Here is a 15,853-nt window from a genome sequence, read left to right on the forward strand (position 1 = left end):
TTTCCTCAACATGGCTGCTTACTTCATCAGGCTAGCAAGAAGGATCTCTCACCACAGTTGGCTAAGATGAGAGGGAGGGTTGGACAATTGGTGAGAAGGATCTGAGCATGTGTGGTTCAGCTGAAGCTTCTGGGTTACCTTTATGGGGTGCTGCATTTCTTTTATCAAGAGTAAGGCTTCAGAATTCTAGTGTGTGTATTAAATATCTACTTGGACTTGGTTAAAATTATCCACTCCTTTTCTTGCCATGAATTTATTACATGTTCTTGTTAGTGATTCTTGCCAATTAGTTTTCCAAATTTAATGTGGATCCCAAAGATAGGACTTTAGACCATTTTGCAAAGGCCCTTTGGGGTGCCTCGTGATGGTGCTTGTGAGGTTCAAGATGTAGGGGGACATTGGAAAGATTAAAAGATGTAATGAGAGTGAGGTGTCTGAACTGGTGGTTACAGAGGTGGGGCCAGGTCAAAGAAATGGTGTTGAATGTCAGTCAGAAGGCAAAATTCAGTGAGGGGAGAAAGGAGGGTTGTGTGAGTATGGAACAGGTTTATAAAACCATCAGCATTCAGGGGTCCTGTGGTTGGAAAGGGGCATTGCTTATTCCATCAAGAAGAAAGACTAGAGGGATAATGGGAGATGTTTTTGTTTTGTTTTGAGAGGGAGAATGACTATATCACATACATTTTTGAGCTTTATCCAAATATTTTGTCAAGTCTTAAATTTTTAAACTTGAGTCGCTGACCGTCTTAGTTTGCCAGGGCTGTTGCAACAAAGTACCATAGACTAGCTGCCTTAAGCAACAGTGTTTTACTTGGCTAAAGGGCTGCTGTTGCAAAATACCAGGAATGTGTTGGCTCTTATAAAGGGTATTTATTTGGGGTAAAAGCTTACAGTTCCAAGGCCATGAAAAGTCCAACTCAAGGCAGCATTAAAGGTGCTTTCTCAACAAGTAGCTGCCACATGTTGATGCAAGATGGTGGGCAATCTCTGCCTGGTCTCTGCTTTCCCCTATCTCTTGGAGCTCAGCTGAGGGTAACCAGCCAAAGAACTTGTCTCTTACTTGACCTCTTCTATTAGGCTCAGCTGCTCTGCTTTTTTCCCAATTTCAGCTGTGAGCTATCAGGCAATGGCTCATCTCTCCCAGGGGCCTCAGCTGCTTGGGCCTCTCCTTCCTTTCTGTCACATGGCAGGATCAAAATGGCAGAGCTTTCTTTTCCGATGTGTCTTCATTTTTTATCTGGACCCAGCAAAAGGGCAGAGATTCAACCTAAGTCACACCTCACAGAGGCAGTCCAATGAAAAAAGGTTTTATATGCACAAGAGTAGATCAGCCCACAAATTAATCTACTTTGGGAGATTTGTCAGATGATTTCAAACTGCCACAAACAGATATTTATTGTCTCCCAGTTCTGGAGGCTAGAAGTTCAGATCAAGCATTTGGCAGGACCATGCTTCCTGTGCAGTCCGTGGGGTTCTGGCCACTGCCAGCAATCCATGATGCTCCTTGGCTTGTGGCATACTTGGTATCTGCCTCTGTCTCATGGCTGTCTGTCTATCTACTACCACCTTGTCCAAATTTCCTCTGCCTATTAAGAAACCAGTAATATTGGATTAGGGCCCAGCCAAATCCGGTTTTGTCTCATCTTAACTAATAACATCTTCAAAGATCCTATTTATTAATTCAAATAAGCTCATATTTACAAGACTAGGGGTAAGATTTGCATATGTATTTTTTGGAGGACAGGATCCAGTCCATAGCACTGACTCTCTTTATTCTAGTGACCTACTTTTCTCTTAACAAGGTATATCTTTTCTGTTGTTTTGGTTTGATTTAGAAGCCCAGAGATTTTACATCTATGTTGTTTTCCTCCATGTTTATTTAGTGATAACCATTTGTGGCATGTCTTGAAATGTCTCCATAATTGACCACAAGTAAAAACTTTTGCTCTTTCAGGTACATGAGTGCAGCAGATTGAAAGTTGGCCACCAAAATCCTTCTCCCTACTTTCCTTCATCATAGAAGTGCTGGGCACACAGCTGGCCTGCTAGACATCATTTCCTAACTTCTTAGTGCTTATGTGTGGCCATACGGCAAATTCTAGCCAACAGGAGTTAAGTGCAAGCAATGTGTGCTTAGCTGGGAGAGAGCATCATGATTAATTATGATATTTGAACCCAGATTTTTAATAAACTTATTAAATTGTACAGTCATCTACCTTTTTAAATGTATTTTAATTAAAGTGTTCTTGAGATCCCTAACATTTAAACATTTAAATAACACGAGTGTGAAAATAGTACAAACAGGGCCTGCAGAGCCACCATGACATAGCCAGTTCACACTAGCAACAAGGGACTGCACAAACGTACACATTTTCTCTTCTTCTTCCTTATAGATGTATGACTAGATGAATCACTTTCTGCTTTTGGCTTCCCTGCTTTTGGTTGCCCAGAAAAGTTTATAAAGTTTACAGCCATTTCAGAAGAATGACTAACATTTTACTGGCCTGGGCTTTTGGGAATTATTTGCAAGAGAAATAAAATGACTCATACTGAAAACAAGTACAAAGCAAAGGCTTTCTTTCCTTTTTTTTTTTTTTTAAGTTTGACACTCTCCAGAATGGCTGAGATTTGAGGAACATCTGGTCATGCTTTGCCATAAGCACAGGGTTTCTCCTCCTTTATCTTCTGAGGCCCAGAGTTATTCATATCCATGACTCTGAAGAACTCTTTGATATACTGGATATGGCCTTGTGACTGAGACAGGAAAAATGAACTCTGGAAAAGATAAAATTTGTTTGCAGTTCTTTAACTCATTTTGGAGGCTGTTTTGATATATATTTTAAACTCCTCTCCCTCAATTTTTGTTCAGTAAGCCCTTCTAGATTTACCATAATTGCATCAATATTATTTCAAAAATGCCATTCTCAGTTTGCTATTTTCCTTTTCCTGATAAATTGTTATTGAATCATAATCCATCCAATCCCTTTAAAAGTTTTCCATGTAAATTGATTCAACAATATCCTGCTAGGGCTTTTAGGGAAACCAAAACCTATTTTAACATGACAATATTAAGAGATTATTTAAGGAAGAGTACAAAAAACGATAAATGTCTTAGTAAAAACTCTCATCACATTGGCCAGGGCGCTTTGCTATGGCGGCTCCCAGGAGGCTGTGGCTGTGTTCATAACAAGAGTGAGGAATGCAAGTTCTTGCAGCTCATTGGTCTATATAGCATTAATTCTCCATGTGACTTCAAGCAAGCCTTGGTTTTCTCATGAGGTGACTAGATAAGGCCAACTTATCTAGCTCCCAGCTGGGAGCACCTAGCTTCATACTAGGTTCTTCTCTAACTGGTCTGCCCAGCAGGCACCAGCTGAGCCTGGCCCATCTATTGAAATCTTTTTATGCTATAAAAGGCACATGAACCACATGGCTGATAAGTGACTCCTCTTCGGGCTACTGCTTGTGCCTGGATCATCATCACACTTGATGATAATCCCAGACTGCTGGACCCAGCAAGTGCCATGTGATTTGCCAGTGTACTCACCCCTGGGCTATTGGAGTTGAACTGGGTCCACCACAGCACAGAAGCGTATGCAGCAAGGAAGAGCTCCAGCGCAGAGAAGATGAGCATTACCACCAGCACACCCTGCAAGCAGGACAGGGATGGTTGGGGCGCAGTGCAAGCCAGCCCTGGAGACTGGCTGGGAGGAGACAGAGAGATGAAGGCCCCAGCAATGGAGAGAATAAGGGGCTGAGAAAATTATTTAGTCCCCTTTTCTGCTTTCTCTTTGGCATATCTTAGTAGAAGGGAAATGAGCTGTGAACCTTGGTGTTCCCATGCATTTTGTTCTTTTTAACATTCTAAGATACGATAATATGTCCTTTGTCTCCAACTGGATTTTTAAAAATTATTTTCTTTTTGTCCTTGATTTTTTAAAAATTATAATGTTTCTAGATATGGCTCCTCCTTCCCTGCCCCCGCCACCCTGTACTGGTCTCATTGCATTCCTTCATCTGAAATCTCATCTTTATTTAAATTTTGAATTATTTTTTTCTGTCTTCCTCCAGGCATTCAGACCAATGGAACTAGACATTGCTGAAAAAGGAGGGATTATGCAAAAAGTGTATGCTGAGATTTCACATGACAGTCTATTCAGTCTGAAACTACTTACTGTTAGACTGACACGAGCCAGGAGACAGTCCTTGATTTCATATATTGAGTAATAATACTCCGAATAAGGCAAGGCTGATAGATTATCCTTTTCCAAGTCACACTGTCCAGAGGCAGGCCCCAGGGCAACCAGGCTGTAGGTGAGGAGGATAAGGCCTGCTCCAGCGGCAACTGAGCTCACAGCATTTGAGGTCAGGCTGCTCAGGGCCTGGAAGAGAAACCTGCATTGGGCTCTCATCTCAGAAGCAGCAGGAGCTGCTCCTGTCCCTCTGCCCCTGCACTTCAATGGTGCTTCCTGGGTCTGTTTCCCTCTCTATGTTGTGTGCTTTCGGGGGACACAGATTGTGTTTTGTTCATTTCTTTATCCGTCCTCACTATCTATTATGGTGCCTGATATAATTGGCCAATATTTGTTGATTGAGAGAATGCATGGATCCTTTTCTTCTTGGGGAGAGGGCTGCTGTCTCATTCTCTGCCCAGAGTGGGGACACCAGACAAGAAAGAGCCTTCAGTTTCCTTCAATAGCAGGTCCAAATCAGAGGTGTGTGGGTTTAGATCCTGTCTCTCTGTTCCATCCTCTCTGAAGTCAGGAATCATCAGACTGTAGCTGCTCCCCACAAAGGGCAGGTGTGGGGAGGGGAGGAAGCTGCTGAGACCTTTGCTCTTCTCCATAGCAACCTTTCCCTCTGCCCTGGCCACACACCCACCAGTTGACTTAGGAAAAGCCACATCCTGACTCAAGGAGCTCCCACATGGGCAGCCACAGATGAGGACACATAGAGGGTGTATATGCCCCGTCAGTTTCAACCTTGGGACTGGGATATTGGATATAGAAGAGTTCCCAGTATAGGAGGCAGCACTAGAATCAGAGCTCTGGACTTGGAATCAGGAAACCTGTAAGATGAATATGCTAATCTCTGAGGTGGCTTCCCAAGTGCCCTGAATACACAGCAAGCAAAATGTAGGTGTGGACTGACCTGACATCTATGTGATCCCCACATGTGGACACATGACAGCATGTGGGCTCTCTTGCCCCTGTGGCAGTTCTGGGAAGAGGCACTGCCCTGTTCCATTCAAGCTGCTCTTCTTTTGGGGACTTAGCATTCAGAGTGTGTGGCCACAGAGCTAAGGCAGAAGAGGGCAGAATACTCTTCTTTCCCAGATACACAGTATCTTTCAGTGATGCTCAAACAGAGAGGAGCATGGGTTGGGAACCTGGCACAGAACTGGGCACTTTGGTGTCTTTGTAAAAAACTCATTATATCCTGGGAGAGCCCTTTTCCCCAAAATGTGGACTAGGACCTGGAAGAAGGTGTGGTGAATGTGGATCTCATAGGCCTGATCTTTTATAAGTAGGTCATTCAACTTTCCCATCTTCCTTCTGCTGTTTCTCTGAAGCTGCTCCTTCTTTAGGTAAGATTGGATTTCCCAAGAGGGATCAAAGAATTTAGACTCTGGAAATTTTTAGGACAAGAGAACAATTCTAAGGTTTGTGAGGAAATCAAGGGAGATATTGGATTGGTCTGAACAGCACCACCTCTGCCTTCAGCATGGCCATCAGTGCTGGCATCACAGACTTGATGTTCCTTCCCCACTCCCTCCTACATACTCTCTAGAGTCTAGACACCTTTATAGGCAGGAATAAACTTGCAATTGCTCTTATTCTTCCCAGCCATACTTTGATCTAAAGTTTTCTTGATAGCCCCAACTATCAAAGATAGGTCTTTGGATGGAGATAGTCTCCAACCCAGAAGAATTTGCCAGCATTCTCTTCTGGGAAGGAAATGGGGAAGGGGGTGAGTGCCTCTCCCCTCCCCCCACTTGCTCTTTAACTGGATGAGGTTTACCCTGAGCTTAGAGAGTGGAGATGTTAAACTACAACATGAGTTCTTTCAACTTGAATAGAGTGACCAATTATCTCAGTTTTTCTGGGACTGCAAGATCTTTCAGAATATGAAATTTCAGTACTAAAACTGAGACAGTCCTGGGAAAACCAAGACAATCACACTACAACTGAAGGGATAGAATTAGTGTGAGATCCCAAAACCCTAGGAAGAGAGAAAAAAATAACCTTATTATGAGTCAAGATTTTATAGCAAAAGGGATCTCTAGGCTCTAGGTAGGACGGCTGGACCCTCTCCTCAGTGGCCAAGGTAACAACTTGTAAAGAACCCATGTATAGTTTTAAATTCCCACTATTTAAGCAGCTGAATCTTGGAATATGATACAAGACCATTTTGTGGGAGAGAAAGCATTGGTCTAGAAGGCAGGAAATTTGGGTTTTCTTCCTGGTTCTGCCATGGGCCAGCTGGGAGACCAGGGTCTCTCTCACCTGCTCTGAGCCTCATTTCCCTAAACTCTCAAATGCAGATTTTGAGTGAAGAATAAACCTTGGGATTCCTTCAATTCCTTCCACTTGAGATTTAAGGGTTTTCATACTTACAAAGGTCTTGGTTGATTTTCTCCCAGAGATAATTGAGAGGGATCCAGTAAAGGCAAACTGCTCAAAAAAGAAAGAAATGGTCATTTCATTTGCCTTGTGGAAACATGACTACCATATTACTGTTAATCACTCCATCAATAAGTGTTATTGGAAAACATAGGGAGAGAACACTGAAAGAATGATGATGGGCTCTATTTACAGAGGTCCAAATTCTGCCCTTAGGATGCTCATGCTCACTTTGAAGAATAAGCAAATGAGGAGCTGGATTTATGTTGGAAATCACTGGTGGTTTCTCAGTGAAGGCCAGGGGAGACATACGTGGAAGGGAGAATGCTACTAAATCACAGGATTAATAGAGAGAAGTGTGAGACAGACAAGTGACTCTGTGGGATAGAAAGATAGGAGAAGCCAAAAGAGGTTTGAGAAAGGGACTTTGATATGAACAAGGTGCAGAAACCTATGGGCTTCAAGCCATTGGTGTAGGTGGCCTGAACCAGACTAGGTGTTGAAGAAAGTGGAAAGGGCAAGTGCAGATGTGAAGAGTCTTTCATCTTAAAGCCCTAGAAGTCAGTATTTGATCAAAAGTGATATTAAGGATCCAACGTGTGGTGCAAGGTTGTTTTGAGAAGCTGAAATACCAGTTAGATTTGTGATTCAGGTGCTGAATTATCACTGACAAGAGTCCAGTGTTCCCAAACATGAGCTAACTCTCGAATTCAAAAGGGCATTTGGGGCTCACAACTACTGTTCAGATACAGAAACCAAGGAGGAGTTATATTTTGGGGGCAGAAGCAGAACCACTATTTGTAACTTCACTGTTTTTATCTAACCAGTGGTGGTGTCTTGGTATAATTCATCTGCCAGAATGGGTGATTTTTCTCCTTTGTACAGGCTATACATAAGAAAGAAGTGGTTCTTTGAGGGAGATGTGAGGTGGCCCAGGCTTTTATCATCACCCAAAAATAGCCACTGAGCCTTTCTTCATGAGGTTTTAGATGAAAGGCAGTAAAAAAAGAGTTTTCTGAATGCAACCCATAAATGTTAACTTTGCTAATCTCATCCTTTGCAAATCTGTAGAATCTGTTATTTGCCCTCATTTTATTGTTTACAAATATCATTTCCTCTCTATCTACCAAATGGAGTATTCTTAATATGGAGGGAATTCAGTGATCTCATTGAAGCCCCAAAGAGTGATATGAACTTTAAAGCACTTTTCCAAAGGCATGCTGGATACAGCTATGAAAGAAATGTTTCACTGGTGTGTCCATTGCATTACCGTCCTCTCTTGACTTCTGCCCCTATTAATTCCTCCCTGGGCTACTCATGCAGGAGGATGAATTTGTCCCTTTACCTACATGAGAAAGGCATGATGTGGGATGCTCAAAGGGAAAGTCTGAAGTCTTTTTCTTTTTTTCCTGCCCTAACTCCCCACCCGGGGCATTAAGGAACTCCATGATCAAGCATCCAATTAGCACTAATAAAGAAGGTCCCCTGTTGGAGATCACACTCTACTCACACACAGAGCTCCTAGAAATGGGTACCCAGACCTCAAAATGGTGGAAACTGCTGGGTTGAAGTGGGAAGAGTAGGGAGCAGAAACCAAAATGGCACCCAAGCTTGCAATCATCAGGCAAGACAGGATCTGGATAACCTAGAAGACAAGAAGAGGGGGGTAAAGAGGCCGTAAGACCTGGTCATTTTCATCCCTTATCTTCTCTTCTTACCCTACCAGACTCAACTATTTTTACTGTCAGAAAAACCCTGTATTTTATAGGGCTGAGCTATGGGATACTCCAAGTTTAGGGTCATAGAAATAAAGAGAAATCAGTAAAGAAGGAATAAAAGCAAGAACCAGAGAGAAAGGAGGGAAACCAGAAGGGTGTGATGTCTAGCTCATCAAGTGAATAAAATGTTTCATGAAGGAAAGAGTGATCAGCTGCATCAAATGCTTCTGTTATTTCAGGAAAGTTGAGAACTGAGAATTGAAAATTGGGCTTAGCAATGGACGAAAGGAGACAAACCCATTGGATATGAATCAAGAGAGTATGGTTCCATTGACTCTCTACCCTTTAGAAGAGTAATGGTGGGAAGAAGAGTAGTGGAATGGGCTTTAAGCCAAGGCTTATTATAGGAACTCTGGTGGAGGGAGTGAAAGTGATCTTGGAAACAACATGTTCAAGGAACAAAGGAGAATGATTGGGGCAGGGAAAATGAATTATTTAGGAGGACCACATAAGATATAAAGTGGAAGTTTTTAGGGAGGATAGTGAAAGAGTGATCTGGAAATGTAAATAAGGAGCAAAGAGGATAACGACAAGTGTTGTAGTGGAACAGTGCCCTCATTGGGTAACTAGATTTCTGTTTGCACATGAAGGGGGATTTTAGGAAACAATTTGAGAATAAAGGAGATTATGCTGTTTTCTGACCATGAATTCCAGAGGGCAAAGTTGGTCAGGTTTCCATAGTTGGAACTAGGTAGGAGTTGGGTCATAAAAAGGATGTTCAGAACCATGTGGGGATTAAAATCCTAGATATGAGAGAAAGTGACCCAAGGTAGTACTTGGGTGTCTTGTAGTGACTCATGTATACAGAATAAAAAGCACAATGATATTAGTTTAGAGAGTCTCATCTCAAATTGTTTAAAAAATAAGCTCAGACTAAGATGATCTAGTTTTATCATATTGAGTAAAATAATATGGTTAGATCTAAAATCCCTACTAAAGAAAAATTAGGAGACCCTTGATTAGGGGCATTTAGGTGGAAAAGACCTGATGACTTTAATTAGTTTACAGGAAGGCCTAAGAAGGATATAGTCTTCCCATAAAGTCCCCCTTCATGTCCTCATCATCCTGGATTCAACCAGAAAATAATGAAAGATTTCCCATATCCATCATAGATCTGTAGTACAGATATGATTATCATCTCTTCCCTCAGTGTTCTTCCTATTATGGGATGAACTTACCCCAAGAACTGTGGCCTCCTTTTGCAAACCATTATACATTTTTTCCTCTTTTTGGGAGGTTTGTCCAGGTTTCTCTTTTTGAGGGACAATGATACCTTTTGGAATGAAGATGTCAAAGGGCCCCTTAATCTTGAGTTGTGATAGCACAGTGCGGATGATGCTAGAAGAGGCAGTAAACTCAGTTAGGAATCAGGGTTTGACTAAAAAGCATAAACTTCACAATGACCAGACTTTGTAGGAACTTTTGAAGATATTTCTCTTTTATCCAAGGGGCAGACTGTCCTACAGGAATAAAACAGAATAGGAGAGTAATGGGAACCTCAGAACACTAGCATATTGCACCTTCCTCAACTGTTGACAGCAAGCATGTCACTGGGAGAGAACGGTATAAAGTATGGAGTCACACAATTGAGAGATGAACAGTTCACACAGAATAGCCTTCATGACCCTGAGTTTGTCTTTCTCTTTCTCTCTCCAGTACTCCTACTCCCAGTTTCTTTTCCCAAATCCCTTTACCTCCCACCTCACCTGTGTGCCTTTCCCTGTTTATCTCCCAGGATTGCACATTTATACTACACCTGTACTGCTCAATACTCTAACCTTTGCTTAATTTTATTTCCTTTAAGATACTGAGTAAATCCTATTGCACTTCCTTTTCCCATATAGGACCTTTTCCACCCAGGATGTTCCTCTTGCTTACATTGGCTTAATAATTATTAATTTGAAGATTTATTGAACTCCTGATGAATTTCAGGCACTAAGGCAGAGTACCTCTACTCCTTATAACAATTTTACAAGGTATATGCTACAAAACCCATATGAACATCAGAAACTCAGGACTAGCAAGTTCAAGGGACTTTAGGCACACAAAGAAATAGATACACAAAGTACTTTAGCCTGACACATTGGGAGTACTTAATAAGTAGTGGAAAATATAATTAGTATTGTCTGTGTTTGCTTAAGGTAAGTGCATGAACAGGGTTAACCTGGCTCAGAAACTTATGATTTTTTCTCTGTACCACCTCAATTCTCCTCATCCTCTCTTTCTTCCTTCCTAACACTGATTTCCAATGTAGACTTGGGAGCAAAACCATAGACTGTCCACCAGATCAGCAGCACTGCTGGACCTCTGTAGTGTGAGAAGCAAGGTTCAGTATTTGAAGCTCCCCAGATCTGTTCTCAGCACAACATTCTCCATCTTTTTTTTTTAATATTTATTTATTATTATTATTATTATTATTTTTTAATTACATTCTCCATCTTGAGGACAAAAGTTTAGATTAAGGCTTGCGATCATCCAAAGGTGTCAGAGTTGTGCTCCTTGATGCTTCACCTTCATGTCTTGGTGTTTGGAGAAGGTTTTTCTGGCCCTCCGGAATGGAATAAGTGCCATAGACAGATTGGAAATGGCTGCCAGAATCTTGTTATTAGTGGGAGAGATGGAAAAGAGCACTGGGCTGGGAACCTGATGACTGGGCATCTAGTTGCACGTCTGAGCATGTGTTGTAGAGTGTTTTATGCTCATATTCCATTTCCACCAATTACTACTAGCCCAACCCTAGTCAGGGTAAAATGAGACTAAATGGATAATGGACATAATATAGAATGGACCTCTGATAAACTCTTAATCCATATTAATTATATCTAAAACCCATTGGTTTGCCAGCTCTAATATTTATTGGCTGGCCACAGGCAGGTTATTTCCCCTCATTAAAGCTTCCTTTAAAATAAGGATAATACTACTATCACGAAGGACTTTATGAGGATTTGAATGAGGTGAAATATGTGAATGCCCCTCTGAGTTTTTCAGGTACTCTAATACTCTGTAAATATTAGTGATCTCTATCCTATTTATACTAACTTGATATATGTCTTGGTCACACTGTTCATGCTTTTTGGGCCTCAGGTACCTTATCTGAAGAGTTATTAAAACTAAAGTTCTCCTTACTAAAGAAGTTAATTTTTTTTCTCGGAATTTTGAAATCTGAGCTGAAGTATGGGTGAGGTTCATGAACCAGTAAAGGAATAGTATTGATACTGAATCCCTACAGTAGAGCTGGGCTGAGGTGAAGATGTCATAGATGGTACCAGACCTCTTCTGAATGGAATTCCAGCACATCTTTAAAGCCAGAGAAGTAGAGAAAGCATCAGATTTGGAGAAAGTCTAGGTTTCAAAATCAAACAGTAGTTTCTGGTAGAATAATAATAATTCCTAACATTTACTGAGCATTTACTATGGGTTAAGCACTGTATTAGGAGCTTTGTACGGAGTCTCATTTAATCACAAACAACTCTCAGAGGTTGGTGATATTATTTGATTTCTGTGGATGAGAAAATGAAGCTTGTACATGTAGCAAGTAGTGGAGGCAAGATTTCAACACAGGCAGTCTAATGCCAGAGATTTTCTACATCTCCAGCAGGCTTAGAAATGGCCATATACTTATGCCTAATCCTTTGCCATTGCTCCCCTCTCCCTTATAGTTGAAGTCCATTGGCAGCCACTCATCAGCTCCTGCACTTCCTAAGGAATATTTCTGATCTTAGGCCATGTGGGTTGGATGTCTGTCCAGAATTGTCCTCATGTTGTGATAACGTGGCCTCTGCCTTGCTCCTTTTTGTGTGATAACCCAAATCTGCCAACCAGACCCCTTTTTCTTTCCATTCCTAATAACCAGTCTCTCTACTTCTGGATTGTTTCCTGTATTTTTCAGTTCCCATATCCAAGAACTCCTGGAAATGTTTTATTCTAAGCCCAAAGCTGGTACCTGGAAGCCTGGTGACAGCCCTACTCTACCATGTACATTTAGTTGTTTATTATTATTATTAATATAAATGTTTGTTAACTGTATGAGGGGATTGGAGTAATTGGGATTGACTAGTAAGGTGTAAAGAGAACTTTAAAGAATATGGGAAGAGCAGATACAGGGAGCAGTCACTCATGGCTGAGAGAAGGTACCAAAGGAAGGAAAAAAATCTGGAAAAGCCAAGGTCCAGACTTCACTGGAGAAGGCATGGGTTTCTCTTCTTGGATGGCAGAGCAGTTTGCTGAGATGAGAAAGTCTCCCAAGGGGTGTCAGAGAAGACTTTCATGGGTGGATGCTGGTCCAGGAGCACTCCCCTGAGAAGTTGCCCAAGGAGTGCTGAGGAAGGCTGGTCAAGGGAGCTGCCATGTGCTGCTGGCCAAGTAGTGCTGCAGGGGTCAGGCACTGCAGAGGCCACTCTCACTGCAGGGGTTGGGTGCACCTGCCACAGGAGCTTATCTACATAGGCCACCAGAACCAGGAAGAGAAACACCTTCCAACTCCAGGGTCCTCCAACAGCCTCTACTGACCATATCCAAATTCTTATCATGTGAGCTGCAAAGGAAAAATGGTTACAGGGTTCAGCTTCATTAATGCAGAGCACAGAATAAGGGGTAGATTTGGATCTGAGAGGCAATACAATACTTGATAACTAGCACCTGCAGATTTTACATGCAAGTCATTCTTTTATTATTTTTTAATTATTTGCTGTGTTTAAAGAGTGCAAACAGTAGCAAATTCAATCGAAAAGGGAATAAAATTTAAAGAAGACAGCAAAAGTGTTCCTTAAATCCCACTTTTTGTTGCAATAGCTACCATTTCATATACATTCTATAACAATTCTCCATAAACAGAGTCACTTTGTTCATGCCACTTAGAAGTCTTCTTTTGTGCACTCAGCATTATTCTACGGACATCTTTGACACTAATGAATACAGATAATAAAAAGCCCTAAATTTAAAAGCTGAATGATATATTTCAGTGAATGAATGTTTCAAGATTCATTTAACCAGTCACACATTCCTGGTTATTTAGACTGTTCTCTTTATATCCCATGCTGAACAGTGTTATGATGAACCTCTTTGCACCTCTGTGGTGCTTCACCTGTTTGTTTATTACTCAGAGTCATGTAAAGAAGTGGATTTACTCATGATATTTACATTTTGATGCATATTTCTGATTTTTAGAGGAATTCTTTATGGCCAAAATTCTGGCTTTCCAAGAGGTCTCTGGACTGACGCCATTTTCTTTTCCAAGCACCATAGTCTGAGAGATGCATTGTCACTAAGTGGAGATAAACCTGGAGTGGCCCACACTTGTTGAGGCAGTTTTAAAGTCCTCGCTTTAGAGTCAAATCACCTTGGAGGCCTGCACCTCCGAAAACATCACTTCTCTATTAAAGAATGAGAATAGAGTTCTGGGTCCTAATCCATTGCACATTACTGCATTTAAACAGTGCAAAGGAAATCTAGATAATGTCATAGAAGTGTCAGACTGCATGACACTCCAGAAATGCAGAGAATTGTAGAAAATCACCACCTTAAAACTTGAAAGAAATATAAGGATCGTTTTACCTGAACATCTTCTTTGGCAAGTGCATAAACTGAAGACCAATGAGAGCAAGAGACTCGATAATTCATGTGGATGGTCAGCAGCAGGCAGGATGAGAATTCGATTCCCCAGCTGTCTGTCCACAGGCACAAAATCTCCCCAAAAGTCTTGAGCCAAGACGAGTTGCCTTCCTGTTCACCCAGCCAGTCCTGTGCATCGTGACTGGTGATTTGGCTCAACCCTGGTGAGCTCTTAGCCAGAACCTCCCACTGGCTGCTCTGACCTGAGCAACCGCACTGCCCTGCTCTCCAACCTCTGAAACTTCCTGTCCTTTTCTCAGTGTAGGATTTATGATTGCATCGGATACAAATTTAGCTGTAGTTACAGACAGTTGATGTTATGAAATATGCCTCTCTTTCCTCTTTTAATTTTGAGGTCTGGAAAATGGCACAAAATAGAAGTAAACATAAGAGAAAAGGGTTATATTCAGACTAGTTAGAATTCTTCCCCACCAACTGATATGTGAAGTTAAAGTCATCTTGTTCCTCTTAGGCTGAATTTTCTGATCTATTATGGATATGGGTAATGATAATTCCATTATACGGCTTTTGAGAGAATTAAAGAGAAAAGATGTCAAAGACCTACAAAATGTAGACAGTCATTAAGCAATAACTCTTGATAAAGATACTTTCATTTCAAACTTGGGAGCAATTATTTATATTCCCATTTCCAGGCGCTTGGCAAGCTGAAAGCAGTCTATGGGAACTTGCTGCCTAATTTTTACCTCTGTTTTCTGCCTCTTCATTCTCTGTCTCTGGCTTTGAATCTTCCTAACTTCCTGCTCAGAGAAGCCCAGTCATGTTTTGGGAAAGGGGTTAGTGGACTGGAGTCAAAAGCAGAACTACCAGGGCTCCCAAAAAGTTTATATTCTGGAGAGCATGTGCTGTCAAGGGAATACCATTGCCATGTTCACTTTCCTCTTAAGTATACTTGGAGAACAACCTGTGCTCAGAAAGGGAGAGATCAGGATGACTCTGGGAACGTCAGCTTCCACGTGGTAGTACTACATACTTCATATGGCCTCAGTTTCTTGAAAGGTGGCAAGGCTACCCCTGAAAGAGGAATAGATCAAGCCAGAGAGGTTTTAAAAACTTATAAATACTTGCAAAGAATTTCAGTCCAATCCTTTAGTTCTCCATAGGGGGCTGATATTGCTGTAGGAATCCTCCTGAGATCACATGTCACAGTGCAAGAAGTAGCGATAGAATTTAAGTTTCTTGGTACCCAGTACTGGATTGTGTTGAGGTAACAGTTGGCTATTTCATCAACACCTTAATCCCCATGACCATCATTGTCATTTAAGAAACTCTTAATGATCCAGACCTTCCTCTGGATCTATAGTCTGCTTTCCAAATTGTCAGAGAATGAACTTGGGCATCTGGGCATCAGTCATACCTCTTCTGAGCCTGAGAACGAATTTGTGGAAAAGTAAGTTAAATATCCTGTCACTTTTCTCATATATAGAATGATAAAAATGTCTTCAGAATTGTAAGAAGGAAAATAACATAAAAGTACCCAAAATAGAGTCTGGCATATATTAGCTGTTCAGGAAATCTGTATTCCTTGTTCAGCATCATATCCCTTTTTTCAAGTAAAGTATATATTATCCCTAGACAGATCTCTGGCTTCTAGACTTAGCCCTTCTACAGTTCCTCTAAATCCATCTTCCTGCACACTGGAATATTCTCAGCCTTTCTCAAAGGGTCCTGTTGCTCTAGACTGACCAGTGACTCATAGTGCTATGTCTGCCTCAAGGGGGCAGTTTAGGGATTTCCCAGTTGCCCACGTGGCTAACCCCAAGCTAACCATGAAGCTAATAAAGCAGAAGTGTGTCTTAGATCTCAGAGGACTCTACTGATATT

At 41.4% G+C, this 15,853-nt stretch overlaps 1 protein-coding gene across 1 annotated transcript; it reads right to left on the reverse strand.

Moving 5' to 3' along the window:
• Nucleotides 1–2,213: 2,213 nt before the first annotated feature.
• Nucleotides 2,214–14,207, reverse strand: MS4A7 (membrane spanning 4-domains A7). Its single transcript, XM_004477944.5, has 7 exons — nucleotides 13,955–14,207; nucleotides 9,580–9,739; nucleotides 8,134–8,268; nucleotides 6,618–6,674; nucleotides 4,176–4,382; nucleotides 3,548–3,649; nucleotides 2,214–2,775 (listed from the first exon to the last, which is right to left on the reverse strand). The coding sequence occupies exons 1-7, from the start codon at nucleotides 13,978–13,980 to the stop codon at nucleotides 2,644–2,646; spliced, it is 819 nt and encodes a 272-aa protein (XP_004478001.1). The 5' UTR covers nucleotides 13,981–14,207; the 3' UTR covers nucleotides 2,214–2,643.
• Between the last annotated feature and the right edge of the window lie 1,646 nt (nucleotides 14,208–15,853).

Source organism: Dasypus novemcinctus, chromosome 10 (assembly GCF_030445035.2).
Source record: "Dasypus novemcinctus isolate mDasNov1 chromosome 10, mDasNov1.1.hap2, whole genome shotgun sequence".
Lineage (NCBI taxonomy): Eukaryota > Metazoa > Chordata > Mammalia > Cingulata > Dasypodidae > Dasypus > Dasypus novemcinctus.